Below are 27,422 nucleotides of genomic sequence, written 5' to 3'. Positions count from 1 at the left end.
ATGAGTAGCCCCCACTTGCCGCAACTAGAGAAAGCCTGCGTGCAGCAATGAAGACCCAACACAGCCAAAAATAAATAAATAAATAAACTAATTAATTAAAAAAAAAGGATGTTTTTTTAAAAAACCACATAGGAAAAGCACAATTTTGAAATAATATTAGAAATCACAGTTTTTGGTTTCTTTTTTGTGAGAAAAGATAAAATGGCAGAAAAAGTGTGCTGATGACATCAAAACAGAGGAATTCTGGTTCAGAGCATGTTGGGAAACACTTACTTCTTACTCTTACCCTTGTCTCATTACTGGAAATTTGCCTGGGCGTATAGTCCAGTGTGTTTGTCTGACACATATTAACTTTGTATACAAAGACACGTAGCTGTCCTTGGGTCTGGCCCAGCAAGTTCAAGAATTGTAGCATTTCCAGCAGTTACAGCTTTGCAAAGGGACAGAGCACATTGTAAGACATTTTATTGTACTTTTGCTCTGAATTTCATTTAAGTAAGAATAGTAACTTAGATTTCTATAAAAATTTATACTTTTAGTAACTTAGATTTCTATAAACTTTATGCATTCCCTCATTTAATCTTCACAAATTGATACCCCTTTTACTATGAATTTAAGGCTCAGGGGATTCTGACTCCACATAGATAAGTAAAATGGGTGTCATGCATTGGGGCTCATTCGTTATGGCAAATCACCCTACTACACTGGGGACCAGTCAGCTCCTAAAGGTAGGATAACTAGCTAGACCAGCTCCAGTTAGCTCTGACCTCTGCGTTAATGCCTGTCCCTTTTGTCTTCTGACTTACAGGGTTATGGGGCCATATAAAAAGTAGATAAGGCAGATTCTACATAAAATGGAATCAAGTCTCATAGAGTGTAGAATGTTGGCGGTAGCGAAACCTTCCATACCATGTTGTCCAAACCTGACTCATGGGCAACATCTCTGACTTCCCCCCCTTCCAGGATACTTCCAGTAATAAGGGACACAGCCCCTCACATGTAGCTTCTTCAGCAAGCTCGTCACCTGCATGGATATTCTGGTCCAAGCCCCAAGACTCTCTTACCTGACAACTGAATCTTATAGGTCCTCCTGTCATCACTCTTGTCCTGCTGCAAACTCCATGATCTATTCTCCACATAGCAGTAGGTGATCTTTTAAAATGTAATCAGGCCAAGTTATTCTCAGGCTTAAAATCCTCTAAGGTATCCCCACCAGTTAAAATCTAAATCCAAATTCTGAGCATGGCCTTCAGGCCCAAAGACCTGGACTCCCGCCTTCATGCTGAGCTCTGGTCCTTAGTGCTCTGCACCAACCACGAGGATCCTCTCACTGCTCCCATTTCACGACCTTTGCCCTCTCCCCAGGCTCCCCTCCCGTCTTTGTGGTACGTTCCCTCATTGTCAGGTCAATGCTCCAACATCATCTCCTCAGACCACCCTAACTAAAACATTTCCCACCAAGCCGCTTGCAAACCCTTGACCTGCTTTCTTTTTCGTCACGGCTCTTTTTGTTCCTTTCTATTATTTAAAACGTTTATTCATGCAGATGTTTACTGTCAGCCTCCACTCACTCCATGAGGTAGGGACTTTTTCTCATTCATTCTCCACTGTGTTTCCCAGTGTTGTCATCTTGTAGGTATTCTATAAATAAATTAAATTAAAATTAATTAATCAATTATTAGAAAGATTTCCTTTCCATTTCAAGATTGAATATATGCAGGGGTGAAAGATGACTCTAAGATTCCATCCCTGGGTACCTGAAAGAGTGATGGATGTGGGACATGAGGAGTTGTAGGAATACAGAGTGGATGGCATCTAATGCCACCCATTGAACACCCCCTTACTCAGGAGATAGGGTTCATACAGCCAGCATGTCAGGGACTGGAATCCACGTCCCCTCATTTCCCTGCTTTGTGTTCTTTCCAGGACATGACATCATTTCATCAGCAGGAAGTGAGGTTGGTGTACAAATAAAGGAGAGATGATGAATTTGGCTTTGGACATGCTGAGTTTGAGGTGTCCCTGGGACGTTCACCAGTTAGATATAAAAACTGAAACTCAGAAATGAGCTCAGATACCTGCATTGATTTTGTAATTGAAATGTGGGAAAGGATGAGATTGCCAAGGTAGATAAAGAGCAAAAAATAAGAAAAGGGAGAGAAGAAGATGGGGAAAAAAAAAAAAAAAAGCAAAGGCCAGAACATTTGCATAAGGAAGAAATTTGCGGATAAAAAAAAGGATGCACATGGTCTCATGAAGTCAAGGAAGAAAGAAGGTCAATGGAGGGAAGGTCAAGTAGGACAAAGACAAAGCTGGAGGAGGGGCAGTTTCAGCAGTGCAGGGTCAAAGGTCAGATTGCCAGGGACCCAGGTCCTGAGGATGAGGCCTTATTGGTTAAGATCACTGGAGTTAAACTGCCTGGATTTGTACCCAGACTTCAGCATTAACTGTAGGGCCTCAGGAAAGATTTTTAATCTCTCTAAGCCTTATTGCCTCATATACTAAATAGGGATAAAAGTATCATATTAAAATATTATGAGAAATAAATGAAATAATCCACTTAAATTGTTAAGCCCAGTTCCTGATGCATAGCAACTGCTCAATAACTTTAGATATCATTTCTCTCTCTCTCTTTTTTTTTTTTTGGCTGCGTTGGGTCTTCGTTGCTGCGCGTGGGCTTTCTCTAGTTGTGGCGAGCAAGGGCTACTCTTCGTTGCAGTGCACGGGCTTCTCATTGCGGTGGCTTCTGTTGTTGTGGAGCACAGGCTCAGAAGTTGTGGGTCGCAGGCTCCAGAGCGCAGGCTCACTAGTTGTGGTGCACAGGCTTAGTTGCTCCGTGGCATGTGGGATCTTCCCAGACCAGGGATAGAACCCATCTCCCCTGCATTGGCAGGCAGATTCTTAACCACTGCACCACCAGGGAAGTCCCAGGTATTATTTCTTTTGGTAAGAGTTTGGAATATAAAGGAAGGAGAAAGATAAGATATAAATTGGGGAGATTAACGGAGTTCAGGGAAGACCTCTTGAGTGAACAAAATCCTGTAAAGAAAGGAAAAAGGTTCATATATTTAGACACAGGGCTTAGTGTTAGGGAAGAGAAGATAGATGTTGAGATAGGAGCACAAAACGGATGATAAGGATGAGAAGAGAGATGGGTATTTTGATAAAGAGAAGGTCTTTCAGTGCCATCTTGTTAGATCAGCCCATGGCCCCCACTTGTTGAGAGCTTGTGAGTGCCTCTTTCTCACTACGCCACATGGGGCTGATAATTCCAACTTCCTGAACTGATACTGTTTGATAAGCACTGCCAGAGCTAAGGACAGAGCTCTGTAGAGGTGTAAGAAAGCCTTTACAAGTGGCCACTGACCAACAGTGAATCGAGCCGCCATTCATGCAACACAATCATTAAGAATCTCAGGGCTGGAGGCATCTGAAAGGCCATCTGGCCCAAGGTCACCTGAATTCCCTCCACAGCATCTCCAGCAGGCAGTTACATATAAGCTGCATTTGAACAGCATCCCATTTGGTATCTTGCAAGCCAGACCTTTCTTTCTCAGGTTAGACTGTTCAGCACAGGAATTCTCCCACTGATCTGCCATAGACTTGAAATTGCCATTTTCAATCACTCCTTAGGCTTAACAGACTGAAGGATTCTTTTAAACCACAAATACATAACCTGGGGATGGAGATGCTGGTGATGCCTTTTCTGTAAGAGTCCTTGTCAGTCACAAAGGATGACTCCAAGGAGGGGTAAATCTAACGTGCGGTGGGAGGGCTGCAGATGTTAACATCTGAGGATGCTTAACACCAAGGGATGTTAAAGAGCATAAGACGCTGCTACAAAAGCCAACATGAAAGCACAGGGTATTCAGAGGAAGGGAAATATTGAAGTCATGTTCATCCTTTGTCTTATTCTGGCCCCAGGTGGGCACTGGGGTGTGCCACCATCTAAAGAGGAGCCCGGACTTCCCTGGTGGCGCAGTGGTTGAGAGTCCGCCTGCCGATGCAGGGGACACGGGTTCGTGCCCCGGTCCGGGAAGATCCCACATGCCGTGGAGCGGCTGGACCCGTGAGCCATGGCTGCTGAGCCTGCGCCCCCGGAGCCTGTGCTCCGCAACGGGAGAGGCCACAACAGTGAGAGGCCCGCGTACCAAAAAAGAAGAGGAGCCCAGGCCTGAGCATTCACTCCTTGCCCTCATGTAAACGAGGACATTTCAATTACTGGCAATGAGGTAGTCCATTGAATCCATTTAAATGGACCCAGCCAGAGGTTCATGGATCTGGTTTAAGCTAGGATAGCGGAAGGTATTCTCAGTCTACCTGAGGATAAGACTTCCAACCAGCCATGTAACCCCACCACAATCCAAATGGAGCCCAGCCCAGCCCAGCCCAGCCCAGCACTCTCTGAGTTCAGCTAACTCTGAACTTTGTTTTTCCTCATCTGTGAAATACCTCACCTATTAGAATGCAGGGAGCTAGAGTAGAGGGCCTTGGGTGGGTCTTCCCACTTCTAAATTCCATGATAGAAGATCTCCCTGGAGACTCAAGAGATCATAGCAAGGAGGCAGGTAGGAAAGGAGCAACGGCAGCTCCAGAATTTCAACCTGTGGCAGACCTGGAGCCCATCTGTTTGGAGGTTTGACAATCTGGAGAGCTTGTCACATAGTTCCATCTGCATGGCAAACAGCGGTTTTTACTTCGATTGCATAAGCATTGGTGGGAGTTAAGGGAGGTTGACAAGCTCCCTGCAAACAACCCTTGTGCCATTTTGGGAAATAGGTCCTGGGGGATGATGCAGCCATTCCTCCAGCTCTCACTCGGGACAATCTCCATACCCTGCATGCAGCTTTAGGAAACGGAAAGGCTCAGCAGTGGCATTTGAGTATTGTCACCACCATCAGAAGATATTCCTTTTTCATCAGGAAACTTTGGTTATCACTAATTTTCTCTTCTGCCTGAGTGTATGATGTGAGTTGGTTAAGATTTGGCCAAGAGAAGCATAAAAGAGAGACTAGACAATTTGTTAAAAATAAAAAGGGTGATTGAAGTTTTAAAAAATCCTTTTCTTAATTCAATGATGAAATATGGCTGTTAATGGAAAATGAATTGGTCTACTCCGGCCATAAACACTTTACGTTTATGTTAATCACACTAGCGTTAATACCAAACACTGTGAATCTATTAATAGCAGTCTTCATCTTCATAGTACTTTACCAACAACTAATTAATTAAGCAAACCTGTTTTAACTGGTTGCCATGGTAGCAGAGATGCACAGAAATGGTTGCATCCATGAAATTCATTCTTAGCTCCTGAAATATAATTCAGCTTGGGCAATAAGTTATCATTATGCAGCACTATAATGTGTTTAGAACGATAATTACTATGTTAGTAATGAAAAGATTTGCGAGTACACATAAATACATGCAGTAGTAAATATTTAAAAAGATAATTTTTATGCTTATTACCTATAAAATCTTTTCCTCCACTGAATCTGGTAGCCAAAACATGACAATTTCATCTGTAATTATTACTCTGTTTATACCTTATCTACTGTGTTTGCTCTTCAGTACCCATCCTGAGAAGATGGTCATCCAGATGAAAGAGGCTTCCAAAAATTTGCCGCTGAATAAGCAGTGAGGAGAGGAGTTGCGGGGCAGGGTGGGGAGATGACAGTTGCCATCTTCAAGGGTCTGAAGGCTATTGGAGTGGAAGAGGAATGGGAGTGGTGGCTTGACCGCTGGTGTCCAGACCAGCGTGAATGGCGAAGCTACAGGGAGGCATGTGTGACCTGCGGCCCCATGGCACAGGGGTTACATAGGATGCTCTGGAGTCAGGCTGGACCTAAATCCAGATCCCGTCCTTGCTGTGGTGGGGTTAGTTGCTCGGAGCCACTGGCCTGCTGCATGAGGTCGTGTGGGGATTCCCAGCTAATGCACGGAGGCCTCTGCCTAGCACAGAGTAAATAGAACATGAGTGTTAGCTCTTTATTAGTGGAGGATTTTTACCTGAAGTTTGTTAAAAATAGAATGGGCTGCTTTGTGAAGCAATGACTCACTTCTCTGTCAACTGGTAGTAATGAAGCAGAACCTGGATGGCCACCTGTTAAAACTGCTGTATAAGGGCTTCCTGCCTTGAGGGTAAGGTTGAAATAGATGATTTCCAGGTCCACGATTCCATGAATTTGGGGAGGAGGGGAAGGAGGAAGGACTTCTATTTTCATCCTTCAACCTTTGCTTCACTGGATTCTTACTATAATGTAATACTTGGGTGAACTAGGTTTGTGACGTAGTGTTATTGGTAAAATGGTATTATATGGAGCAAACTGTTCTCTTTCAGAAAGAAAGTCCTGAGCTAGCCTTAATTCTAAGAAAGACGCTCACTAATTTGACTGTTTAGTCTCTGCCATGTTTTCCTCCGAGACCCTTTAGGTCCTTTTCAAATGGAGATGTTTTTCCAACTAGTTTCCTTAAGTCTGTGGCTCACTGTGTTCTAAAATTACGTTACTTCCCTTATTATCCAGAATGTCATCTGTCTACAGTCATATTTCTCTAAATATTTGTACCTATCTTTACCTTGTCCTTTAAATCCTCATCAGTGAGCAGGCAATGAACCAGCCTAGGTTTGTTTTTTTTAACGTCTCAGCAAAGGTGTTTTTAATAAACACAGCCTAAGCTAAACAGCTCTGCTTCAGAGAATTCTTTCTTGACTAGAGTGGCAGCCCTGAGCTCCCGGGTGGCGGGTGGCGGGGCTCCCAGCTTACAGTCTTAGACCTGGAAGGTTTTCTGTTCAGATTCAAATGCAGCCTTGTTAATTCTGGTGAGGTCTGTGCTCAGAGCATCTGATGACGGTGCCTACCCCCCCCCACCCCCACCCCGCGTCTCTTCCTGCCTTGTCGACTGGGCCAGGCCTCAGCTCTCTGGGCCTGTTTCCCGATCTCAGAAATGGACACGATCTTAGTATCCACCCTGCTAGCAGGACCCCCGAGGTTCCGCGGTGAGGTTCAGTGGGCGGTAAGGTCACAGAGGGACCAATGCGTCCTTTCTTCTTTCAGAAACAAACGCGCCTCATCGCGCGCTAACTGCCGACACCAGCAGCCTAGTGAGACCTGCCCGGGGGAGGTGTTTGGAGGGTGGGGAGGGTCAGGTGGACCTCGTATTGCTGCTTCGCGTTATTGCCCTTCGCAGATGGTGCGTTTTTCACAAACTGAAGGTTTGTGGCAACCCTGCGCCGAGCAAGTTTATTGGCACCATTTTTCCAACAGCATTTGCTCACTTCCTGTCTCTGTGCCGCATTTTGGTAACTCCTGCGATATTTCAAACTTTTTCATTATTATTATTCTCTGTCGTGATGATCTGTGAGCAGTCATCTTTGATGTTCCTACTGCAAAAAGATCACGACTGGAAGGCTCAGATGACGGCTAGCAGTTTTTAGCAATAAGGTGTTTTTTACCGTACGTGTGTTGTTTTCGACGTAATTCTGCTGCACGCTTATGGATGAGGGTACAGTGTAAACGTAGCTTTTATCTGTACTCTCGCCGGGCTTTCCAGAGGAACATATCATCGGTGCAGTGGAAGGCTGCTCGCAGGGCCCACGCAGGGTCAGTGGGCATCTCCGGCTGGTGGGCAGCAACAGCGTGCATGTGCACAGACGCGTACCCCGCGGCGTCCATCCCTCCGTGCCCATCGAACACGGCAAAGTAGGCGCGGTCCACAGAGTCCGATAGGCCAAAGAGCAGGTTGAAGGCTGGGAGGCACACGTGCTTGTCCTCCATCCTGAGGCGCGCATTACGGATGGCATGCACGGAGACGAGCCACTGCCGCTGCGGGACCCAGGCAGCCACGGGCACCTGCTTCTGCCACTGGCTGCACACTTCCCAGAGCCGGTCAAAGAGGCTCCGCACCAGGCCCGCAGCGTCCAGCAGGCTCACAGGGGCCTCCTCCTCCTCATCGCGATCCTCCTCCACCTGCTCCGGCAACTTCCGCAACTCAGAAAGGTCCGTCCGCAGCAGCCAGGCAGGCAGCAAGTGGCGGCCGAGCGCTCCTGCTGCTCAGGAAGCCCATGGCCAGCTCAGCTAGCTCATGGCCAGCTCAGCTAGCTCGCCTTTCACCTCCTCCTGGATCAGCATTGTCCCTCGGACCTTCCATGGCAACAGGCTCTCCGGGCCCAGCAGGGCTGGGAAGTCGCGGAGGAGTGCGTCCAGGAGGCTGGGGTTCTCCTCTGCCTTCTGGCTGTTCTGCTGTGGGGGTCCTGAGGCCATGCCCAGAGCATCCCCGGGGGCTGCTGCCAGGTCGTTGGTCTTCATTCTGCCACTCGGCCGCCCGGCGCCCGCTAGCCGCTCCCCCCAGCCTAGGTTTTTAACAGTGTGGGCTTCTTTCTCGTTTTTCTTTTTTTCTCTCTAACAACACCGTATGGTGACAGCTCTGGCCTAGCTGCTAAACGTCTGCCCAGAGCCGCTGAAGTCCACACAGTTACAGGCTTGTTTGTGGGACCTGGTGTCAGGTCCATCCCAACCACTCATGAGACTGCTACTCCTGGGAGTGTGGTTGTCACTATGACAACAAGCTGAGAAGACCAGGGATAGACTGAGAACTTTACAGCGAGGCTGAGAGGGAGCCCAGGGAAAAGGAAAGAAAATAAATCCTAGGGAGGTCACCAAGGCAAGGGTGCAGGGCTGGGTGTAAGCAGTACAGGTAGAAAGGAGACAGAAGGAGAAGGAGAGCAAGAAAGAAGAGGTTTAAAATCTGTCCTGATTCTCACTTTTAAGCCCTATGTCTACATAGATCCTTTAGATGCAATAGAAACCCTACTCCTTAGAAGAAATAAAAATTAAGGTTTGAAAAACAAAATATATTCTAAAAGAGAAAAGAAAAATGTCCTTTTACGGATAACCATTCTAGAATCAATCATTTACTATAAAAGCACCATAACAGCATCAGCAATATAAACTAGTATGGGCAATTTCTATAGAAAACCACAAAGGAGAAAAAAATTAAACGAGAAAACAATCTCATATCCAAAAATATGATGATTGTGTATCTCTAGCTATTAAATAACTTTCAGAAATCACATACAAAGTCTTTTTTCTGAACAAAATGGATTTGAAGATGTCCTGTTGTTTTGTGTGTGTGTGACAACTACGTGACATTTTAACCAAATGACAAAATTTAGAGCATTAAAGTAGCCCTCCTTATTGTTAAAAGTTTCAGAAGTTCTTCAACTGTAATATGTGCATATTCAACTTATATTCACAACAAAATGAGAGGCAAGTTCTACAGTCTGACATTAATGTTGAATATCCATCAACTACAAATTACTAATCCGTTTTTGGAAATATTTTTCATCTGAAAAAATCAGTAGCAGGTTAATATAGCTTAAATTACAAAAGAAATCAACTTGGCTTTCAATTTTGTTTCTAAACGTTATATTTAACAAATAAACATAAGGGATAGATAAAACCACGTCTCATTTCTGAGGTGTGTGGGTGTGTGTTTGGGGTTAGTGTAAGAGGATGAAATGTTGATTTTTTAAAAATATTAAATTGCTCTACAAATCTTAAAGCATTTTATTTGTAACTCATTTGACAAGTGAAGACAGTGGCTGGAGTGAAGGGCCCAGATAGGACCCACTGCCCCCAGGTTGGCCTCCTCCAGTGGTCCCTGCTCTGGGGTCCAGTGGCCTGAGCATCCATCCCCAAGTCACGCTGAGCAGCAGGAAGGCCCCCCCTAGAAGGTGATCATTGCTCCAAAATAGAGCAGATCATGGGACGTGTCCACCTAGGACATTTATAAAGTAAAATATTATGACGACGGTACTCAAATAAGTGTCTTTCAAGCTGTGCCAAGAGTCTGTAAAGGGTTTCCCCACCTGTAAGGCAAAGAGGTCGGGTTACATCATCTCTAGTGTTCCTCCTAGTCCCCTCTATGACGCTGAGACTTTGACTCGTGGTTTTATCTTCCACTCTTATTTACTTAGCATACACAAAAGGCCAAAATTTTTTTTTAATTGGTAAGATCAATGCAATAGAAGAGAGTTCAAAAATAGACCCACACATATATGCTCAATTGATTTTCAACAAGATAATTACATGAGGAAAGGGTAATCTTTTCAAGAATGGTTTTAGAACAATTGGCTATCCATGTAGGAAGAAAGGAACCTTGACCTTTAACTCATACCACATAAAAAAATTCAGTTGTAATGTAAACATAAGAGTTAAAATTATAAAACTTCTAGAAGCAAACATAGGAGAAAATCTTTGTGACATTATATTAGGCAAAGATTTCTTAGGAAACAAAAAAACACAAACCATAACAGAAAAAGTGGCAGATTGGACTTTTAAATTAAAAACTCTTGCTCTTCAAAGACACTTAAGAAATTGAAAAGACAAGCCAAAAACAGGGAGAAAATTATATGTATTTACAAATACAAATACATTTATAAATATGTATTTACAAAATACATACCTGACATAGAACTTGGATTCAGGATATATAAAGAATTCTTACAACTTAATAAAAAGAAGACAAAAAGATTCCATTTTAGAAAATGGGCAAAAGATTTAAATAGGCACTTTACAAAAGAAGACATATGAATTGAAAATAAGCACATGACAGGATGCTCAATTATTATTTATCATTAAGAAATGCTAGTCAAACTACAATGAGATACCACTCTACGTACACAAAAGGCCAAAAATTTTTAAAAACTGATAATATCAAGTGTTGGCAACAATGTAGAATACTGGAACTCTCAAACATTGCAGATGGGAAAGCAAAATAATATGGCCACTTTGGAAAACTGTTTTGCATTTAAAAAAAAAAAACATACATTAACCATATGACCCAGAAATATCGCTTCTGGATATTTATCCAAGAAAAAAACATATGCACTATACACAAAAACTTGAATATCGAAGTTCATAACATTTTCTTTGTAATAGCCAAAAACTGGACACAACCCAAATGTCCATCACCTGGTGAATAAACAAATTATATTGATATATCATATAATGGAACACTACTAAATAACAAAGAGGAAAAACTACAGATCCATATAAAAACATGCATGAATCTATGTGAACGCAGGCAGACAACAAATGATTTCATACTGCATGATTACATTTATGTGGGATTCTAGAAAAGGGAAAACTACAGCGGAGAGAAAAGCGAGTTAGTAGTTGTTAGGATCCAGGGTCTGGAGGGAGGGGTTGACTGCAAAGGGGCATGGAAATTTGTGGGGGGAGAAGTTGTGAAATGTCTTTTTTTTTTTAATTTATTTTATTTTTGGCTATGTTGGGTCTTCGTTGCTGTGCGGGTTTACTCTAGTTGGGGTGAGTGGTGGCTACTCTTTGTTGCGGTGCGCAGGCTTCTCATTGCGGTGGCTTCTCTTGTTGCAGAGCACACAGGCTCTAGGCACACAGGCTTCAGTAGTTGTGGCACGTGGGCTCAGTAGTTGTGGCTCGCGGGCTTTAGAGCGCAGGCTCAGTAGTTGTGGCACACGGGCTTAGTTGCTCCGCTGCATGTGGGATCTTCCCGGACCAGGATAGAACCTGTGTCCCCTGCATTGGCAGACGGATTCTTAACCTCTGTGCCACCAGGGAAGCCCCGGTGTGAAATATCTTGATTGTAGTGGTGATTTACAGAACTAGATACATTTGCCAAAGCTCACTGAACCCTGAACTTAACAATTCTTATCATCAGTTCCAACGTGTGTGGGTTTTTCCCCACACCACTAAGCAGTTCCCCAGTGCCAGCTGGGTGTCCTACAATTCAAGTCAATTGTGACACTATCTACCTGGAGATACCATCAGAGCCAAAAGATTAAGGGCTCATCCTTAAGGAACGAAAGGCAAGATTGTGTTCCTTGTGTTCTCCAACCCAGAACCTCATCCTTTTGTTTTTTTTAAGGAGGCTTCATTACATAGGCACAGTTGATTAAATCACTGGCAATTGGCATCAATTCAACCTCCAGCCCCTCTCCCCTTCCCAGAGGTCAAGGGGTTGGGACTGAAAGTTCTAGACCTTTTTTTTTTTTGCGGTACGCGGGCCTCTCTCTGTTGTGGCCTCTCCTGTTGCGGAGCACAGGCTCCGGACGTGCAGGTTCAGCGGCCATGGCTCACGGACCCAGCCGCTCCGCAGCATGCGGGATCTTCCCGAACCGGGCCACGAACCCGTATCCCCTACATGGCAGGGGGACTCTCAAGCACTGCGCCACCAGGGAAGCCCAGGTTCTAGCCCTTTAACCACAGGGTCGGTTCTCCTTGCAACCAGCCCCCGCCCTCAGGTGAGGTTCTAAAGTCATTCCATCAACATAACAAAAGACGCTTTTGCTCTCACCACTTAGGAATTTCGAGATCTTCAGGAGCTCTGTGTCAGGAGCAGAAGGAAGACCAAGTATATTTCTTATTATAAATCACAGTACCACAGCACTAACAGTGGTGAGTTTTACAGTATGTAAACTATCCATCAGTAAAGCTGATTTTGAAGGAAAGAAACCCTTTTCTCCAGGGTTCCTGACTGTGGATTTATATGAATCAATAGGGCCAAAATAGCTGGGCTCACAGAATTCAGAAGTGAGGTGACTCGAAAAGAGCCACTCGGTCAGAATTCAGCCCCAGGAACTTGTCAACTCTTGCAGGTAATTCAGCAGATGTGTCCAGAATGAGGGTTTTTAACGGGAAATGGAGAGAGAACGGGTAGATTTCTCTCCTTTCATGAACACAGTTACAGAAATTTTCAAATGTAAGAGTTCCTAAAGCAGATATTTTGAGATGAGAGTTCTATTGGAAGTTCTCTTACCTGCTTTGTTGACAGTGTTCACCAACATTTCTCTCTGTAGAGCCACTGAAATCAAAGGAATCCCTAAACCACATGCTAGTCCCTCCCAAAATAAGGAGAGAGAATTCATTCATCTATGCATTCAGGGAACACTTGATGGGCAACTCCTCTGTGCTGGGCAATGTGCCTTGGGCAGGAGATAAAAAGGAAGTAAATAAAGAAGGTGTGGTCGTCTCTGCACCTGAAGGCTAGTCTGGTCTGAGTTTCTTGGGGTCACAATTCAGAACATTTACAGATTCAGCTTCTGGGATTTGCCATTATCACTAAAGCATTGCCAGAAAGATTGTGAGGATTGTGACAATAAAGACTGCTTTTGAACACCAGGGTACTTTTACAATGTGGACGCACTCAGGCATTGGTAATTTTCATAGGTCATGTCTACTCTGGAAAAATATTATACGTGAAATGCTTATTTCAGCAAAGTAGTTTTTATATGGAATCCCCCTTCAATACAAACACTGCTTTTGAAACAATTCCTTTTCACTGGAATAATTCTGAAAAAGTAATTTGTTTTTTTAGGGAAATAGGGACTTTCCCCCAAATATTTTCAGTAATTATTTGGACGGTAAAGCATTTTCTAGTGGAGTAGGAGGATGCAGATAGGTTTTCAAGTGTGAAATAGAAAAGCAGCTATACCTATGTACCTTGGTTTTTGTTCTTTATGGTTGAGTCAGTACTTAGTACTGTACTAAAAAGCTTTATATTCTCAGAAAAATAAACCAGGGCAATCATATGGTATTGTTAGGGAACCGTTGGCCGAAACCACTCACCTTGGCTAGGCACGATAATAACCACTTGCATGAGTTGTCTCACAATAGGAGGTCCTGATAAGGAACATGGTGCTGCCACCTAAAACCAACCTGGAGAATTTGGGAAGGGCCAAAAGGAGGGAGGAGATGCCAGCCCGTAATATGTCCTGCCGACCTCCCAGAAACCCTCGTGCTGGAAACCGTCTTGGCTAAGAGATGCACGTACCATCAGGAAGGACACTGAGTCAGAGCAAATATGGGCACAAGCAAGATGATTGGCCAGAGACAACCCCCAAAGCTAACCCTCATCACCATAAAACCTGAGACTGCAAGCCGCATGACAGAGCAGTTCTACTGGGTTCCCCTACCCTGCCGCTCTCCATCTAGGTGTCCCTTCCCAACAAAGTCTTTTGCTTTGTCAGTAAGTGTGTCTCCTCGGACAATTCATTTCTGGGTGTTAGACAAGAGCCCAATTCTGGGTTCCCCTTCTGGTAACAGTATCTTTGGACCAAACTTTCACTTGCCATTCAGTGCCTCCTATGTGCCAAAGCCCTTGTGAGGCCGTGCTGTCCAGCAGAACTCTGCAATGATGGAAAGGTTTTCTATGACTGCACTGTCTAAATATAGTAGTCAGGCTCAGAAACTGGGTTTTAATTTAATTTAATTCTTTTACATTTAAATGGCTACATATGGCTAGTAGTTATCAAGTTGGACAGGTTGGGTATGAGGAATAGGTAATATGAAGTGTCCCAATATGCACAATGTGGTCGTGGTGAATTGGGCTAGGTGTAGATGGAGGATTTTTTCAGTGATTTCTGTCCACAAGGGTACCAGTCTTTCAGTCATCACCTTCAAACACATAAATCTACAATGGAGGTGATTAAGGCTATATCCAGAGGTACAATATGTAATGTATATACTTAAATGTCCATGTAAATATAAGTGCACATGTATTTATAGCAAGAAAAAAATGCTTTGACTCTTTCAAGTCAAGATAGGTAAGAGGATGGTAGGTAGAATGGGGCTCTTTCTGTCTCAGGTTCTACTGAGGTGTCAATGCATTAGATATGAAAGTGTACAAAGTGAATGTGAAACAGACCTCCACCCCATGTACAGATTTTGAAGGAAATGGTCCTGAGATCCTGCTCCACAATCTTGGATCCCATAGTTAGATCAAAGCTGTAAAAAGAAGTGAGTGTGAGGAGATTGGGAGGACATGGTGACTAGAGCGGTCGCCTGGTTCTACTCCCCATTAGGGGAAGGTGGGAGGTTCTACTCTATGACCCCAAGACTCATAAAGGGACTTCAAAGAGACTCGTTGGAGAAATTTGAAGTTGTTCCCTGTAGCTGGAAAACACTGAGGATAGTGGCCTCACTCATGCGCCAGAAAGCTAATGGAGACTGTTGCTTTCCAGGAAACTCAGTGTGAGAGAGAGTTGAGTGCTCTAGGGGCAGGGCCTGAGATCCCCTGCTGTGTGGTTGGGATTAGCTTGCACTTCCAGAGTTTCTGAGCAAGGGCCATGAGTGTTCTTGTGGACCAGACGTGGGCCACATGCAAGAGAGTTGGCCTGGGGTCTACCTTCCTGTGGTCTATCCATTGGGGTGGGCTGGAGAGTATCAGTAAGAAGAGGAGGTGTCCCAGTGGGTACTTAGGGCTGTAGAACAGGAGCAGAGGTTGTCACCTACACTCTCCTTCCCATAGCACACTTCCAGCTAAGCAGGGAAGAAGATCTGATGTCAGGTCAAGTTTGGGCTTTCCAGGATGGGGTAGTTTAATTACTGAACTGACCCTGTGTCTAGAGTGAGCTGAACAATTTCTGGGCTTGCCAAGTTTTCATTTAATGACAGGGAAGACACCGCATGAGATGATTGTGGAGGACAGTTTTGGTTATACCAGGAATGGAACTTATTCAACATCCTGGTTCTAATGTATATAGTCATTCCATTCGATTTTTCTTGGTATAATTCCAAGAAGCTGTGGTTGACACTTCTTTTCTTTTGTAACAAAAAATACAGAAATTAAATACAAATTAATTAATAAACAATTTCTATCAGCCTGGAAACCTATATATTAATTAAATATCTTTTTTAATGAATTCTAGAAGTAATTATTTTTGCAAAAAATAGTAAACAAATATTAGTAACTAGGTCAGGCATAACAAATTAGCTTGAGACAAGTGAGAAATTGCTAGAACTATAGGTATAAACACTCTCTTCCATTCTTCTTGAAAATGATAGAATGAACGTGTTGATAAAAAGAGAAGTGATGATTGTAGTAGGGAGACAGTAGAATAGAGAAAATGCTAACTGAAAACTTTAGAGAGGAAAAACTTTCATGTAAAAATAACCTGACAATATTCCATTAAGAGCATCTACCTGCTCTCCTCCTATTTTTTCAACCTCCTCTGCTGGTTCTTACTCATCCCCCTAACTTCTTAGTGTTGCCTTGGACTTTCTCTTTCTCTTTATCCGCCTCTTTGTTGATCTCATCTCATTTCATGGGTGTAAATACCACTTCTACTCTAACTTCCAAATTTATAGCTCCAGCACCAACCTCTTCCCTGAATTCTGATCTCCAACTGCTTATGCAGCACTACCATTGGGTGTCTGAAAGATGGTAACTTACCACGTCCACAGCTGAGCGCTGACATCCCCCGCCTAGTCCTGCTCCCCTGCAGGTTCTTCCCAGCTCAGTTTCCCAACTCCATCTTTCAAGCAGTTCTCCCCCAAACACTTGGAGTCATCCTTGACTCTCTTTCTCTTCCACCTTCCATTGATCAGAAAATCCTGTCAGCTCAGCCTTCAAAATACGACAGAATCTGAACAATTCTCACTACCTCCTTTGCCTCCACCCTGGCCTATGCCACCCTCATCTGCTTGGATTGTTGCATTAGCCTCCTAATTCACTTCCCTGTTTCTGACACCCCATACAAGGTGATCCTGGTAAAAGAGAAATCAGATCCCGCTACTCCTCTGCTCAAAAGCTTCCAAAGTCACTTAAAAGCCCAGATCCTCTCAGTGGCCTGTAAGACCCCACACACCACACCTCCTGCCGTCACCCGTCCTCACTCGGCTCTTGGCACACTGACATCTTTGCTGTGGCCCGAACACGCCAGGCGAGCCCTCGGGGCCTCTACACTCACAGTTCCTCATCTGTCTGTCTGTGAGGCTGGCGCCTCACCTCCTTCAGGTCCTCACTCAGATTTCCCCTTCTCAGGCGCATCCTTCTCCAAACACCCTTTGCAACCATCCACTCCCCACACCCACACTCCTTACTCCTTGTCCCTCTTCCTTGTTTTATTTTTCTCTAAAATGCTTATCACCATATCAGGTCTTATAAATATTAACTTATCTTGCATATTTTCTGTCTTCCCAAGGTCATTAGACTGTAAGCTTCATGAGGACAGGGATGTTTCATTTGCTGCTAAAGTCAGTGAACTATACCTAGTACAATACATGCAAATGTTCAAGAAATATTGGTCATATGAATGAATAAAAGAATAGCTATCCATGAGAAAGATAATAAAAAATAAGCTGAAACCTTTGTTATTTGTGTTTCTTCTTCTCCTTCTCCTTCCTCTTCTTCTTCTTCCCATACATAGCCTAACTTATTTGGATCCTGGGGAAAAGGTGAACTGGGTCCAGCCTATGATCTAACATTTCTGTGCATGCAGCACAGGGAGCCAATGTCACTTCCTCCTTGATCTTCCCCTGATTCTCTGCTCTTTGAAATCACCTCAGCACAGTGACCAGATTTTTATTCTTTGCTTCTTGTCTCCCAATCCTCTTATCCATCCAGCATCCATTCAGTATTCAGTAGAGTCAGATGCCAGGTGAATTTTGTCTTAGATCTGTCCTTTCAGTTTCACCTTGGGCTACTGAAATTCAAGGACAACATGATTTTAGATTGTTGTATATTTGAGTTGAATATTTGTTGTGTATGTAAGTTGAATAATTCTACCTTGGATAAGGGCAAATTTCAACTCAACAATTATTCACTGAAGTCTTTACTATGGACCAAGAACAGTGCTAGAAGCTAGGAATTTGACAATAAATAAGCTAACGTTCTCCACTCTAATATACCAGTTATTTGTATACAACTGATAAATGATTAATGTGTTAAGAGGTCTTCTAATTGAAAATATTGTAGAGGTTAGAGTTTGTGTATTTCAAATAAAAACTTTAAAAATGCATGTTTTAAGACTCTTGGATTGTTTGAGAATTCAGGTAAAAACGAGGAGTGAACCATAGAACGCAATAAGAAATTTTCTTTTTCTCTTTTGACATGAAATAACTGACATCTATGAAATGATAAAATTCACAATATTAATAAAGATGAATTTAAGAGCACTTAATGTTAATCATTGCCTAAATAACTTGAAATGTCCCCATATCCTACGGCTCACATATGAAAGAAACTTGAGACGTCTTCCTAAATTCGACAACACAGTAAAATTGTACATGTTATTTTCAATAATGAATGTGAGACAGGAACTTTTCTAAAGTGTCAATTAAAAAAACCAAACAACTTTTGATCAACTATGCTGGAGAAAAGACTTTTTATTCTACCCATCAGAAATGATGTTACAGAATTATTCTACCACTTCACACTCATTAGAACGGCTATAAAATCAAAATACAGACAATAACCAGTGTTGGTTAGGATGTGGAGAAATTGGAACCCTCATACATTGCTGATGGGAATACGAGATGGTGCAGCCACTGCGAGGCACAGTTTGGCAATAAAATTAAACAGAGTTACATATGACCCACGAATTCTACCCAAGAGAAATGAGAATATAACATCCACACAAAAACTTGCACAGGAGTGTTTATAGCAGGAGTATTCATAAAAGCCAAAAAGTAGAAACAACACAAATGTTCATCAGCTGATGAATGGGTAGTAGAATATTATTTGGCAACAAAAGGAATGAAGTTCTGATATACGCTGGTCCCGGATGAGCACTGAAAACATTAGGCTAAGTGAAAGAAATCAGTCACAAAAAGACCACATAGTGTATGATTTAATTTACATGAAAAGTCCAGAATAGGCAAGTCCATAGAGACAGAAAGTAGATTAGTGGTTGTTTGGGGCTGAGGGGGTTAGAAAGAAAAGAGCAGTGACTGCTAAGAATATAGTGTTTCTTTTTGGCATGATAATATTTTTATAAAATGCACAACTCTGTGAATATACTAAAACCCATTGAATTGTACAGTTTAGATGGGTGAGTTGTGCGGTGTATGAGTTATATCTCAATAAAGCTGTTAAAAAAAGTCATTCCAAAGAGATGATCAAAAGTATGCAGCCAAAACACATGGGGGAAAAGTACTGTAAAGATATTTTAGGAAGTTAATTAATAAAAATATGTGATTTTTCTGGATTTGGTGGTGTGCGCGTAACTTGTCAACTTTTAGAAATTTGTATTAAAGTTTTTTTCCATTCTAAATAAATATTCACTCTTGTACAAAAAAAAAAAAAAACGAAAAAAAAATCCACAATCTGGTTCTGCAAACTGGCCTTCAGAAATAGTGGGGATTGGGCTTCCCTGGTGGCGCAGTGGTTGAGAGTCTGCCTGTCGATGCAGGGGACACGGGTTTGTGCCCTGGTCCGGGAAGATCCCACATGCCGTGGAGCGGCTGGGCCCTTGAGCCATGGCCGCTGAGCCTACGCGTCCAGAGCCTGTGCTCCGCAAGGGGAGAGGCCACAGCAGTGAGAGGCCCACGTACCACCAAAAACAAACAACAACAACAAAAGAGAAATAGCGGGGATTAATTGTGTGCATGAATCATGCATGAGAGAATTTCCATTTCCTTTTCATTTCTTCTTTTGACTGCTGGTACCTAATGTCTTGCCTAAGTTATCTTTCTCTCTTTCCACAACACAATACGGGGCTCATGGGCAGAGTTCAGGGAGGGATATGGCATTGGATAAATACAGACCAGCCCATACCTCTTTCGGAGTGGTTGCTCCTCCCTGGCCAGTGTGCCTCCTTCCTACTTTTACAAGGTGGATGTCTGTGTATTCTGACACCAAACTTGAGCACAACTGTGATCTTTTGAGCTGGGTGCCTGGGATCTCTGTGGGCTAGAGTAGCAGAAATGCGAATTCATACTCTATTTCCAATATTTCAAGAAACCTAACAAAATATTTATCCACAAAATACATGCTGGCAAAATGCGATGTCAACCTTTGTTTGATTTGCTTTGGGCTTTATCAAATCAAAAGTGGCAACACTGGCTAATTTATGCCGATCAGAGTCTCCAACAATTATGCCTTTGATTATTTAAGGTGGGAAGAATGATCATTTAATAGGTGTGACCAGCTTTGTAAGTAAAATCTTAAAACATGTTGAATTCAGGGAGAAAAAAATAAAAACTTTGCTTTGTGATGAAAATGTTTCTGTTGCCTAACTTTTGAAATGCCTCTTTATTGAACATTTACTATGGGCCAGGAACCTTACATAACTTGTCATGCTAATAATAGTTCTTCAAGCTATTATTATCCTCTTTCAGTAATTGAGGAAACAGAGCCTCAGATTATAGATGTCCATTACCACGTCCCTTAACTAGTAAGCTCATGCAAATCTCCGTCTACTCTGCCTCTTCTATGAAGAGTTATGTCTGGGCATCGTTGGTATGGGTTTAGATTCAGCTCAAAATCCTGACCTTCTTCCATGTATGAGCTGTTGGTTGATTTTCCAGGTAAAGGCCACCAGGCCAGCGGTCAAGCCCTAGGTAGCAACAGCATTTCCTACTTGGTTTTACTCCTGATTCTTTGCCAACAAAGTCATCAGACCTCCGGGTTCAAGGACGGTAGGAGTTTATTGAGAATAGGCACACAGGGACTGTCTTCTTTGCGTCATTCTGTGAAGAAGGGAGGATCCATAAAAGAGAAAAATGCCCAAGTAACTGGGGTGCTTTAGAACCTACACATCTGACCAAACTTCTGCTCTGGCCAGGTAGCATGGACTACGACCATTTTCAGAAGCTGGACTGGATCTGCATAAATGCATCCACCCCCTCATTCTGGTTCCGCTGGTGGGCGCCGCTGGCTGACCGGCAGCTGTGAATGGGGCAAGGCAAAGCAGGAGCCTCAGGGGCCTCCTGCACCCTGACCTGGTGGGCTGCCTCCTCGGGCCACCAAGGAGCCTGACCCTCCATCCTCGACTCAACGCTTGGCCATTGTTATCCATTTCCCTTTATTTGGGCATCTTCCACCGGTCACAGAAGCCAGACTTTAAGGCTGCAATATCCTCATACCATAGCACCGTGCAGCCGGCCATGCGGGTCTCTGCTCCAGGTGCTGAGCGCGCTCTCCGCGGGTAACGGACCTCTGGGGGCGGGGGGTCTTAGGTCTCCCCCTCCCTCGGCCAGAGGAGGGCGCCTTCCTGGCCCCGGTCTCTGCCGCAAAAGCTCGAGGCGAACAGGAAAAAAGGGCATCGGTGTGCGGCACTTCGGTTGGAAAATGCAGTTTTACGCCGGGATCCCCTGGCACGCGCATTCGGAGCCGGGACCGCGGTGGCCGCGAGCATGGGATCTGCCTCGAGGGACTGGACTTGGAAAGGCTCGGCGGGTCGCTGGCGAGCAAACCCCTACACGGACGCCAGAGGCCCCCCGCCCGGATGCCGCGACCCAATGGGACGCGTGGGCGTGTCGGGCGCTAGTCCCGGGAGCACGCGAGACGCCGCTCCCCTCGCGGCGCTTCCTGACAGGAAACTCCGTCGGAAGCGCGGCTCACTTTCCTCAGGGAGACGAACGAAGCAACAGGCAGGCTTCCGCCGGAGACAGGCGACTGCGAGTTCGGCGCGGGGACCGCCCCTCCCCCTTTCTTCCCCCTCCCCCTCGTCTCTCCCCTCCCTTCCTCTGGGGCACCGCCCACCTCCCCGCTCCTGCCCGCCCCCTACCTCCCCGGCTGCCCCGCCCCCTTCCCGCTCCCCCGCGGGGCCCGCCCCCATCTCCCGCGCCCCTCCCCCTCTCTTTCTCCTCCCTCCACTAGCCCCTCTGGCCCCGCGCCCGCCCCCGCCGTCCCTGGGCCGCGGCCCGGCCGCAGCCTCCGCCAGGGAGCGCGCCCGCCGCCCGCCGGTGTCCCGGGAGGTCGACAAAGAGCGCGCCTGAGGCTCCAGCAGCTCGGCGGGCGATGGGAGATGGAAGGAAGCGACGCCGCGGTGAGGCTCGACCCGGAGGGCGGGCGGGCGGGGGCGGGAGCGCGGGCGGCCGTCGGGGCGGCGGTGCTTTGTGGCTGCTCGGTCCCGGGGTCCCGGACCGCTGGACGTCGGGTTCGGGAACTGCTTCCTTTCTGCCCTCTCTTTGTGCGGGTGAGGAGGCGGAAGGCTCGCTCTGTGGGGTGGCGGTTCGGGGGGTTCACCCCGACCCCCGAGGCCGGGACGGCGGGGGAGGCGGGAGGGGGCCCGGCGGCCGAGTGCGCGGCGCTCTGGTTTCTGTCAGGAGAACAGGGAAGCCCAGCGCAGCGAGCGGGCGCGCGGCCGGCGGTGGGGATTCCGCACCTTGAAAGACGTTGCAGCCCTTCGGTGGTACTTGCGTTTAACTTTGTCCGCCGGTTTCTGCAGCGAGTTCTGGCAGGCGATGTTGTGAGATGTTAAAAAAAAAAGCAGGCACCACTTGGAGGACGTGGGTTTAAAATGCTGTCGGTTGCTTGGATGACAAATGTGTAGTGTTACCGCTCCCCTCGGAGGACGCGACGCATGCGACGACGTCATTGTCCACAGACACTGGGGTCCCGGGTTTCCACCCCGGAATAGCTCTTAAGTGGGTCCAGGTGCTGGTGTAGGGAAGACGAGGTCTGGAAAATTCCGCTCACTGGGATTCTGGGAGCAAATGCTTGCAATTCATGAGCCATAGTTGAGTATCTGCAGAGGATTTTGCGGAGTCCCGTAGCCAGGTGAGTGCGACAGGCTTGCTGCTGTCAAGGAGCTTGTCTTCTAGGAGGGGCGGCTTGGGCAGAGCTGTGAAGGAGGAACCCAGAGGAGGGCGGGGTTCTGGCGAGCGAGGGCCTGGACGGCCTCTGCGGGCATGTTGGGGTGGACCTTGAAGGGGAGGGTTGGGGCGGCCGTCGCGTCGTGGGGAAAGGATGCTCCCCGCTGGAGGAAAGCGAATGCACTTTCTAGTTTCTTCCAAGACAGGCTTTACCGTCCTTCCTTAGAGTGTTTGCAGATCAAGGGATATTCTTTTAAAAAGTCGTTAAATTCCTCTTCACCGCTTAAAAATAAGTGCGGCATGCTAAACAAAACCAGCAAAACAAAGAAAAATAAAAGAACACCTTCCCAAACAATTGTTTAGTGGCTCGATGCATGTTCTTCTACAACTCTCTATATCCTCTCACAAGTCCTATGGCAGCTCTGTGGGTTTGTCTTGTCTGATATTTCATTAATACACACTTTTTGTGCTAACAGGAGCAGAGTGGGTACCATGGAAAGTGCTTAGACACCTGGCTTGTAGGTTATATCACTGACTGGGTGAGTCTTTGCCACTGTCTTTGTCGCATCCTTTAGCCCCTGGAGCTGAAATTTCCTCCTCTGTAGGATAAGGGGATTGGGTGGATAGGTGCTCCCTCGGAGTCTTCCAGCCCCAGCATTTTATGGTTTCATGCCTAGACGTGTACATGCATTCCTTATTCAGTGATGTACTCTCAGCTTCACCTTCTGAATCGCTCTCAGTTTATATGTTCTGTGAACGGATCAGCACATCCTGGCCATTGAGTGGGGGAGAGTGATGGAAGCTGCAAAGCTAAAATAACCTTATTTTAAGGTGAAATTCCACAGTTGAATTTTATTTTTTAAAATGCAAGTGTAAGAAGCTTGATTTGCCAATCTGAATGAGTGTTGGCTTTAAAAAAGGTTTTGTTGACACTGTTCATTTCATTTGTGACCAAAGAATAATACGTGCTTTACTGTGTACGTGTGTTAAGAGCTTCAATTTTGCTCTTAATTAACTACTAGCACTTAAAAAAGTGAGATATCTCAGAAATCCTTTTAGGCTAGTAAATCTTGGGAATTTGGAAATAATAATATAAGATGGCAAATAGTTCCCTGAAAAAGGGAAATTCAGTGATACTTTCCATCCATGGTTCTGTTCACTTTCTAAAACCTTGGTATTTGTTTGCTGACCCTGGTGGAAAATATGAGTGGGATTTAGCCTGGCATTTTTCTAAAAAAACATGTCTAAGGCATTACTCCTTTTAGAGGTGATTTTTCTTCTTTAGAAATTCTGGAGTCATCTGTCATCATTCATAAACTAAGACACCAGTGTGGTAATGGATTAGGCCCAGTCTTGATTAAGAAGTGCTGGGGCAAAAAACGTGTGAATGTTAAAATGTGTATGTACTTTGGCTTCCGGACTGGTTTGTTTGAGGTTTACCTGACGTAATGTTGTCACTTGCCAATTGTGAAAAGAGCATTTCTTTGCGTTTGGGTTGGATTAAGAAATAAGTAATGGATGATGATCCTTCTCAATTTTTAGAAACGAATTCAGACACGATTGAGGTTTAGGCAGCCTGTGAGAAATAATCTGGTGATCAGTAGGTGACCAAAGCCCCCTTACCTGAGCATGTGACTCAGGCTTACAGATACCTTGGGGTCCAGGCTCACCTCCAGTCACTGCTGCTTTGATAGTTCTCAACATTTAGGACTCTCCCCATGCAGTGGTGGCCAGGCGCAGAGGTCCTTGGCTTCCCTTTGCTAAGAGTGGAGACATTTCCACCTAGGGTACTGCCTCTCAGCTCTTCCTAAGTTCTTTCACAGTTAAATCAGCTGAACCTTAGTTTAGGGTAGTGCACCATCCAGGTGAAATCCCCCAGAGCATTTGTTCATAGTGTCCATGTCTGGACAGCTTTCGTTTGTGGTATTGTTTGCAGTTTCAGAGATTTGCTGGAAAGAATTTTAGCAGTGGCATTATTTTTTGAGAGCGTGTCCCTTTGTACCTTTCCTGTGTTTCTTTTTTCTTTTTTCTTTTTCTAAATTGGAGTATAGTTGCTTTACACCTTTACACTGCTGTGCCCAGAAGGTCAACAAACTGGGGCCCTGTTGGTGCTGAGCAGGCAGGATTTTGTTGACACTCCAGGGCACAGAGGTGGTGAGGCGTTTTCTCTTTCGGGCACACCTGTGGTGTGAGGGAGTCACCAGCTTCTCTCCCCATCCTCCGTGTAAGCGCCAGGCCCTGGCCACAGCTGACCACTCATTTCTCCAGGCCTGTTTAACTGTGAACAACCATCTAGTTTGAAATTCCCTTTTCGCTGGTCACAGGCCAGTGAGATGAATCAGAATAACTTGTACATGTCGATGGACATTTTTGGAAGTTTATCCTTGGGGTTAGGGTAAGAGGGAAAATGAACATTTTGGCCTGAGCCTCTTTTTTTACCTAGTAGCTTCGTGTGGGTTGTCTGAGAAGCAGCATTTTCCTTTAAGTTTCAAATTATGGCCTAACTTTTGGAAAGTGCTTATTTCATGTGATATTTTCAAGCGTGATGCATTGTTACAGTCACAGCTAATATTTATTGAGATCCTATTGTGTGTTTTCACACAGGTTACCTGTAGTCCCCATGACAGCCCCATGCGGTCAGTACTGCCATTATCTCCAGTCTGAAGTCTGGAGAGGTTAAGTAACACAGCTAATAAGGGGCAGAGCTGAGATTTAAACTTGGCAGTCCAGTGGTCTTAACCACCATTCTGCTTCTATGTACTCAAAGTTAGCATTGTGTTGGGGCTTCCCTGGTGGTGCAGTGGTTGAGAGTCCGCCTGCCGATGCAGGGGACACGGGTTCGATCCCTGGCCCGGGAAGATCCCACGTGCTGCGGAGCAACTAAGCCCGTGCGCCACACTACTGAGCCTGCGCTCTAGAGCCCGTGAGCCACAACTACTGAGCCTGCGTGCCACAACTGCTGAAGCCTGCGCGCCTAGAGCTCGTGCTCCACAACAAGAGAAGCCACCACAATGAGAAGCCAGCGCACTGCAACGAAGAGTAGCCCCCGCTCGCCACAACTAGAGAAAGCCCGTACACAGCAACGAAGACCCAGTGCAGCCAAAAAACAAACAAACAAATAAATTTATTAAAAAAAAACATTTAGAGGCACTAAGGTCATATTTCAGAGTGTCAAACCTCACAGCCTGTAAATACTGAAACTACTGTATTTAAGAACCCTTTCATGGAATACTTTCATAGAATCAGTGAGTTACCTCCAAATCAGTATTGTTCAATAGAACTTTCTGCTGTGATGGAAATAGTTTATATCTGTGCTGTCTAATATGGCAGTCAGTAGCTGCGTGTAGCCACTGAGAGCATTTGAAATATGGCTAGTGAGATTTAGGAACTGAATTTTAAATTTTATTTAATTTCAGTGAACTTAATTAGCCTCATATGGCTAATGGCTAATATATCGGGACAGCACAGCTCTAGACCAGAAATGCTCTACTAGATGCTAATGGTTGTCCTGGGCAGTCAGTTCCCACTTGACCGTCTGGTTGCTTATGGTATGTTTACTGACTGGGCTTTGCTAAGTTTTTAGTTTTGTATGTGTTTACCCCATCATTTCTGATAAGTACAAAAGCAGTGAGAGTATATGGGGGCATGGGATTTTAATGGAAATGAAAGTGGAGATAGAATCATTGAAAGTGATGAGAAGAAGAAAAATGTATTCAAGAGTAAGAACTATACTAAAGAAAAAAATTGTGTAACAGGTAGCGTGCAGTTGACAGTACTCAGCAAGATGGAGGAAAAGCTTTTGATAAAATAGAAAAACGAGTGTCTGGCTGAGATCCACTATTATATTAATTCATGAGCTGGCTGTGAGTTGTTTGAGAACTTACAGAGATGGTGAGAGCACTGCCGTTGACTTTTTTTTTGTTACAAGCTGTGGATAGTTCAGTAGCTCCCAGCTCCCTTTGAATCTGCATAGCATCACAGTCCAGGTGGGTAGTGCTGGATATTCAAGTGGCTAAGGTCTTTCCTGGGACCCCTCAAAGCTGTCTTGGAGGCCCAATAGATTTTCAAAGTAGATGAAGCTGAGTAGGAAAGATTTCTGTATTGCATGAATTTTGGCAAGGAGCATGCCTAGCTTTAAAAGTACATGTTAGTAGAGGTGCTTCAGACCACAGAATGGAGAAAAAAATCTTACTCTTTATCCCCAAATACTTTTCAGTCTGGGAGGTAGACAGCCACATTTACAGATGCCAGGGTTTCTCCAGGGTCAGGCGTGTAGGAATAGCCTTGAGTATAATAGCATGTGTGAAATCATGAGAGAATTCTCATGGTTAGGCTTCTGTTGGAATACCTGACTATTTTGAGTTTTCTAACTTGTGGTGAAAACACAATGATATCAAGGCATAACACTGCAAAAATGTGGGGATAGGAAGAGGAGAAAGAATAACATGTATTCTGTATTTACGGTGTGGCAGGCACCATGTGAAGCAGTGTGTGTATATGTGTGTGTGTGTGTGTGTGTGTGTATACGTGAATTTACATATTCTTTTTTTTAAAAATAAATTTATTTAATTTACTTATTTATCTTTGGCTGTGTTGGGCCTTCGTTGCTGTGCCGTGGGCTTTCTCTAGTTGCGGCGAGCGGGGGCTACTCTTCATTGTGGTGTGCGGGCTTTTCACTGCGGTGGCTTCTCTTGTTGCACAGCAAGGGCTCTAGGCATGTGGGCTTCAGTAGTTGTGGCGTGCAGGCTCAGTAGTTGTGGCCTGAGGGCTCTAGAGCGCAGTCTCAGTAGTTGTAGCGCACGGGCTTAGTTGCTCTGCGGCATGTGAGATCTTCCCGGACCAGGGCTCGAACCTGTGTCCCCTGCATTGGCAGGCGGATTCTTAACCACTGCGCCACTAGGCAAG

General features: G+C 45.0%; 1 protein-coding gene and 1 pseudogene across 7 annotated transcripts in view; one reads left to right on the top strand and one right to left on the bottom strand.

Annotated features, from left to right (window-relative positions):
• Positions 1 to 27,422, top strand: part of PSD3 (pleckstrin and Sec7 domain containing 3) — a 570,605-nt gene that overhangs the window by 47,199 nt on the left and 495,984 nt on the right. The window contains exons 1-2 of one of the 7 annotated variants that reach the window (XM_060001191.1): positions 21,598 to 21,748; positions 22,994 to 23,056. The exons of 4 other annotated variants lie outside the window; for them this stretch is intronic. In XM_060001191.1, the coding sequence (XP_059857174.1) occupies positions 21,728 to 21,748; positions 22,994 to 23,056 (84 nt within the window). In that variant the 5' untranslated portion in view covers positions 21,598 to 21,727. Of the gene's footprint in view, positions 1 to 21,597; positions 21,749 to 21,785; positions 21,899 to 22,993; positions 23,057 to 27,422 lie in introns of those variants that run through there. 2 more of the 7 variants (XM_060001192.1, XM_060001194.1) reach the window with 2 other exon arrangements.
• Positions 7,521 to 8,303, bottom strand: LOC132417588 (protein phosphatase 1F pseudogene; annotated as a pseudogene).

This window comes from Delphinus delphis, chromosome 21 (genome assembly GCF_949987515.2).
Source record: "Delphinus delphis chromosome 21, mDelDel1.2, whole genome shotgun sequence".
Classification (NCBI taxonomy): Eukaryota; Metazoa; Chordata; class Mammalia; order Artiodactyla; family Delphinidae; genus Delphinus; species Delphinus delphis.
The sequence above is the reverse complement of the archived record's forward strand: the minus strand, read 5'-3'. Positions and strand labels throughout refer to the sequence as shown.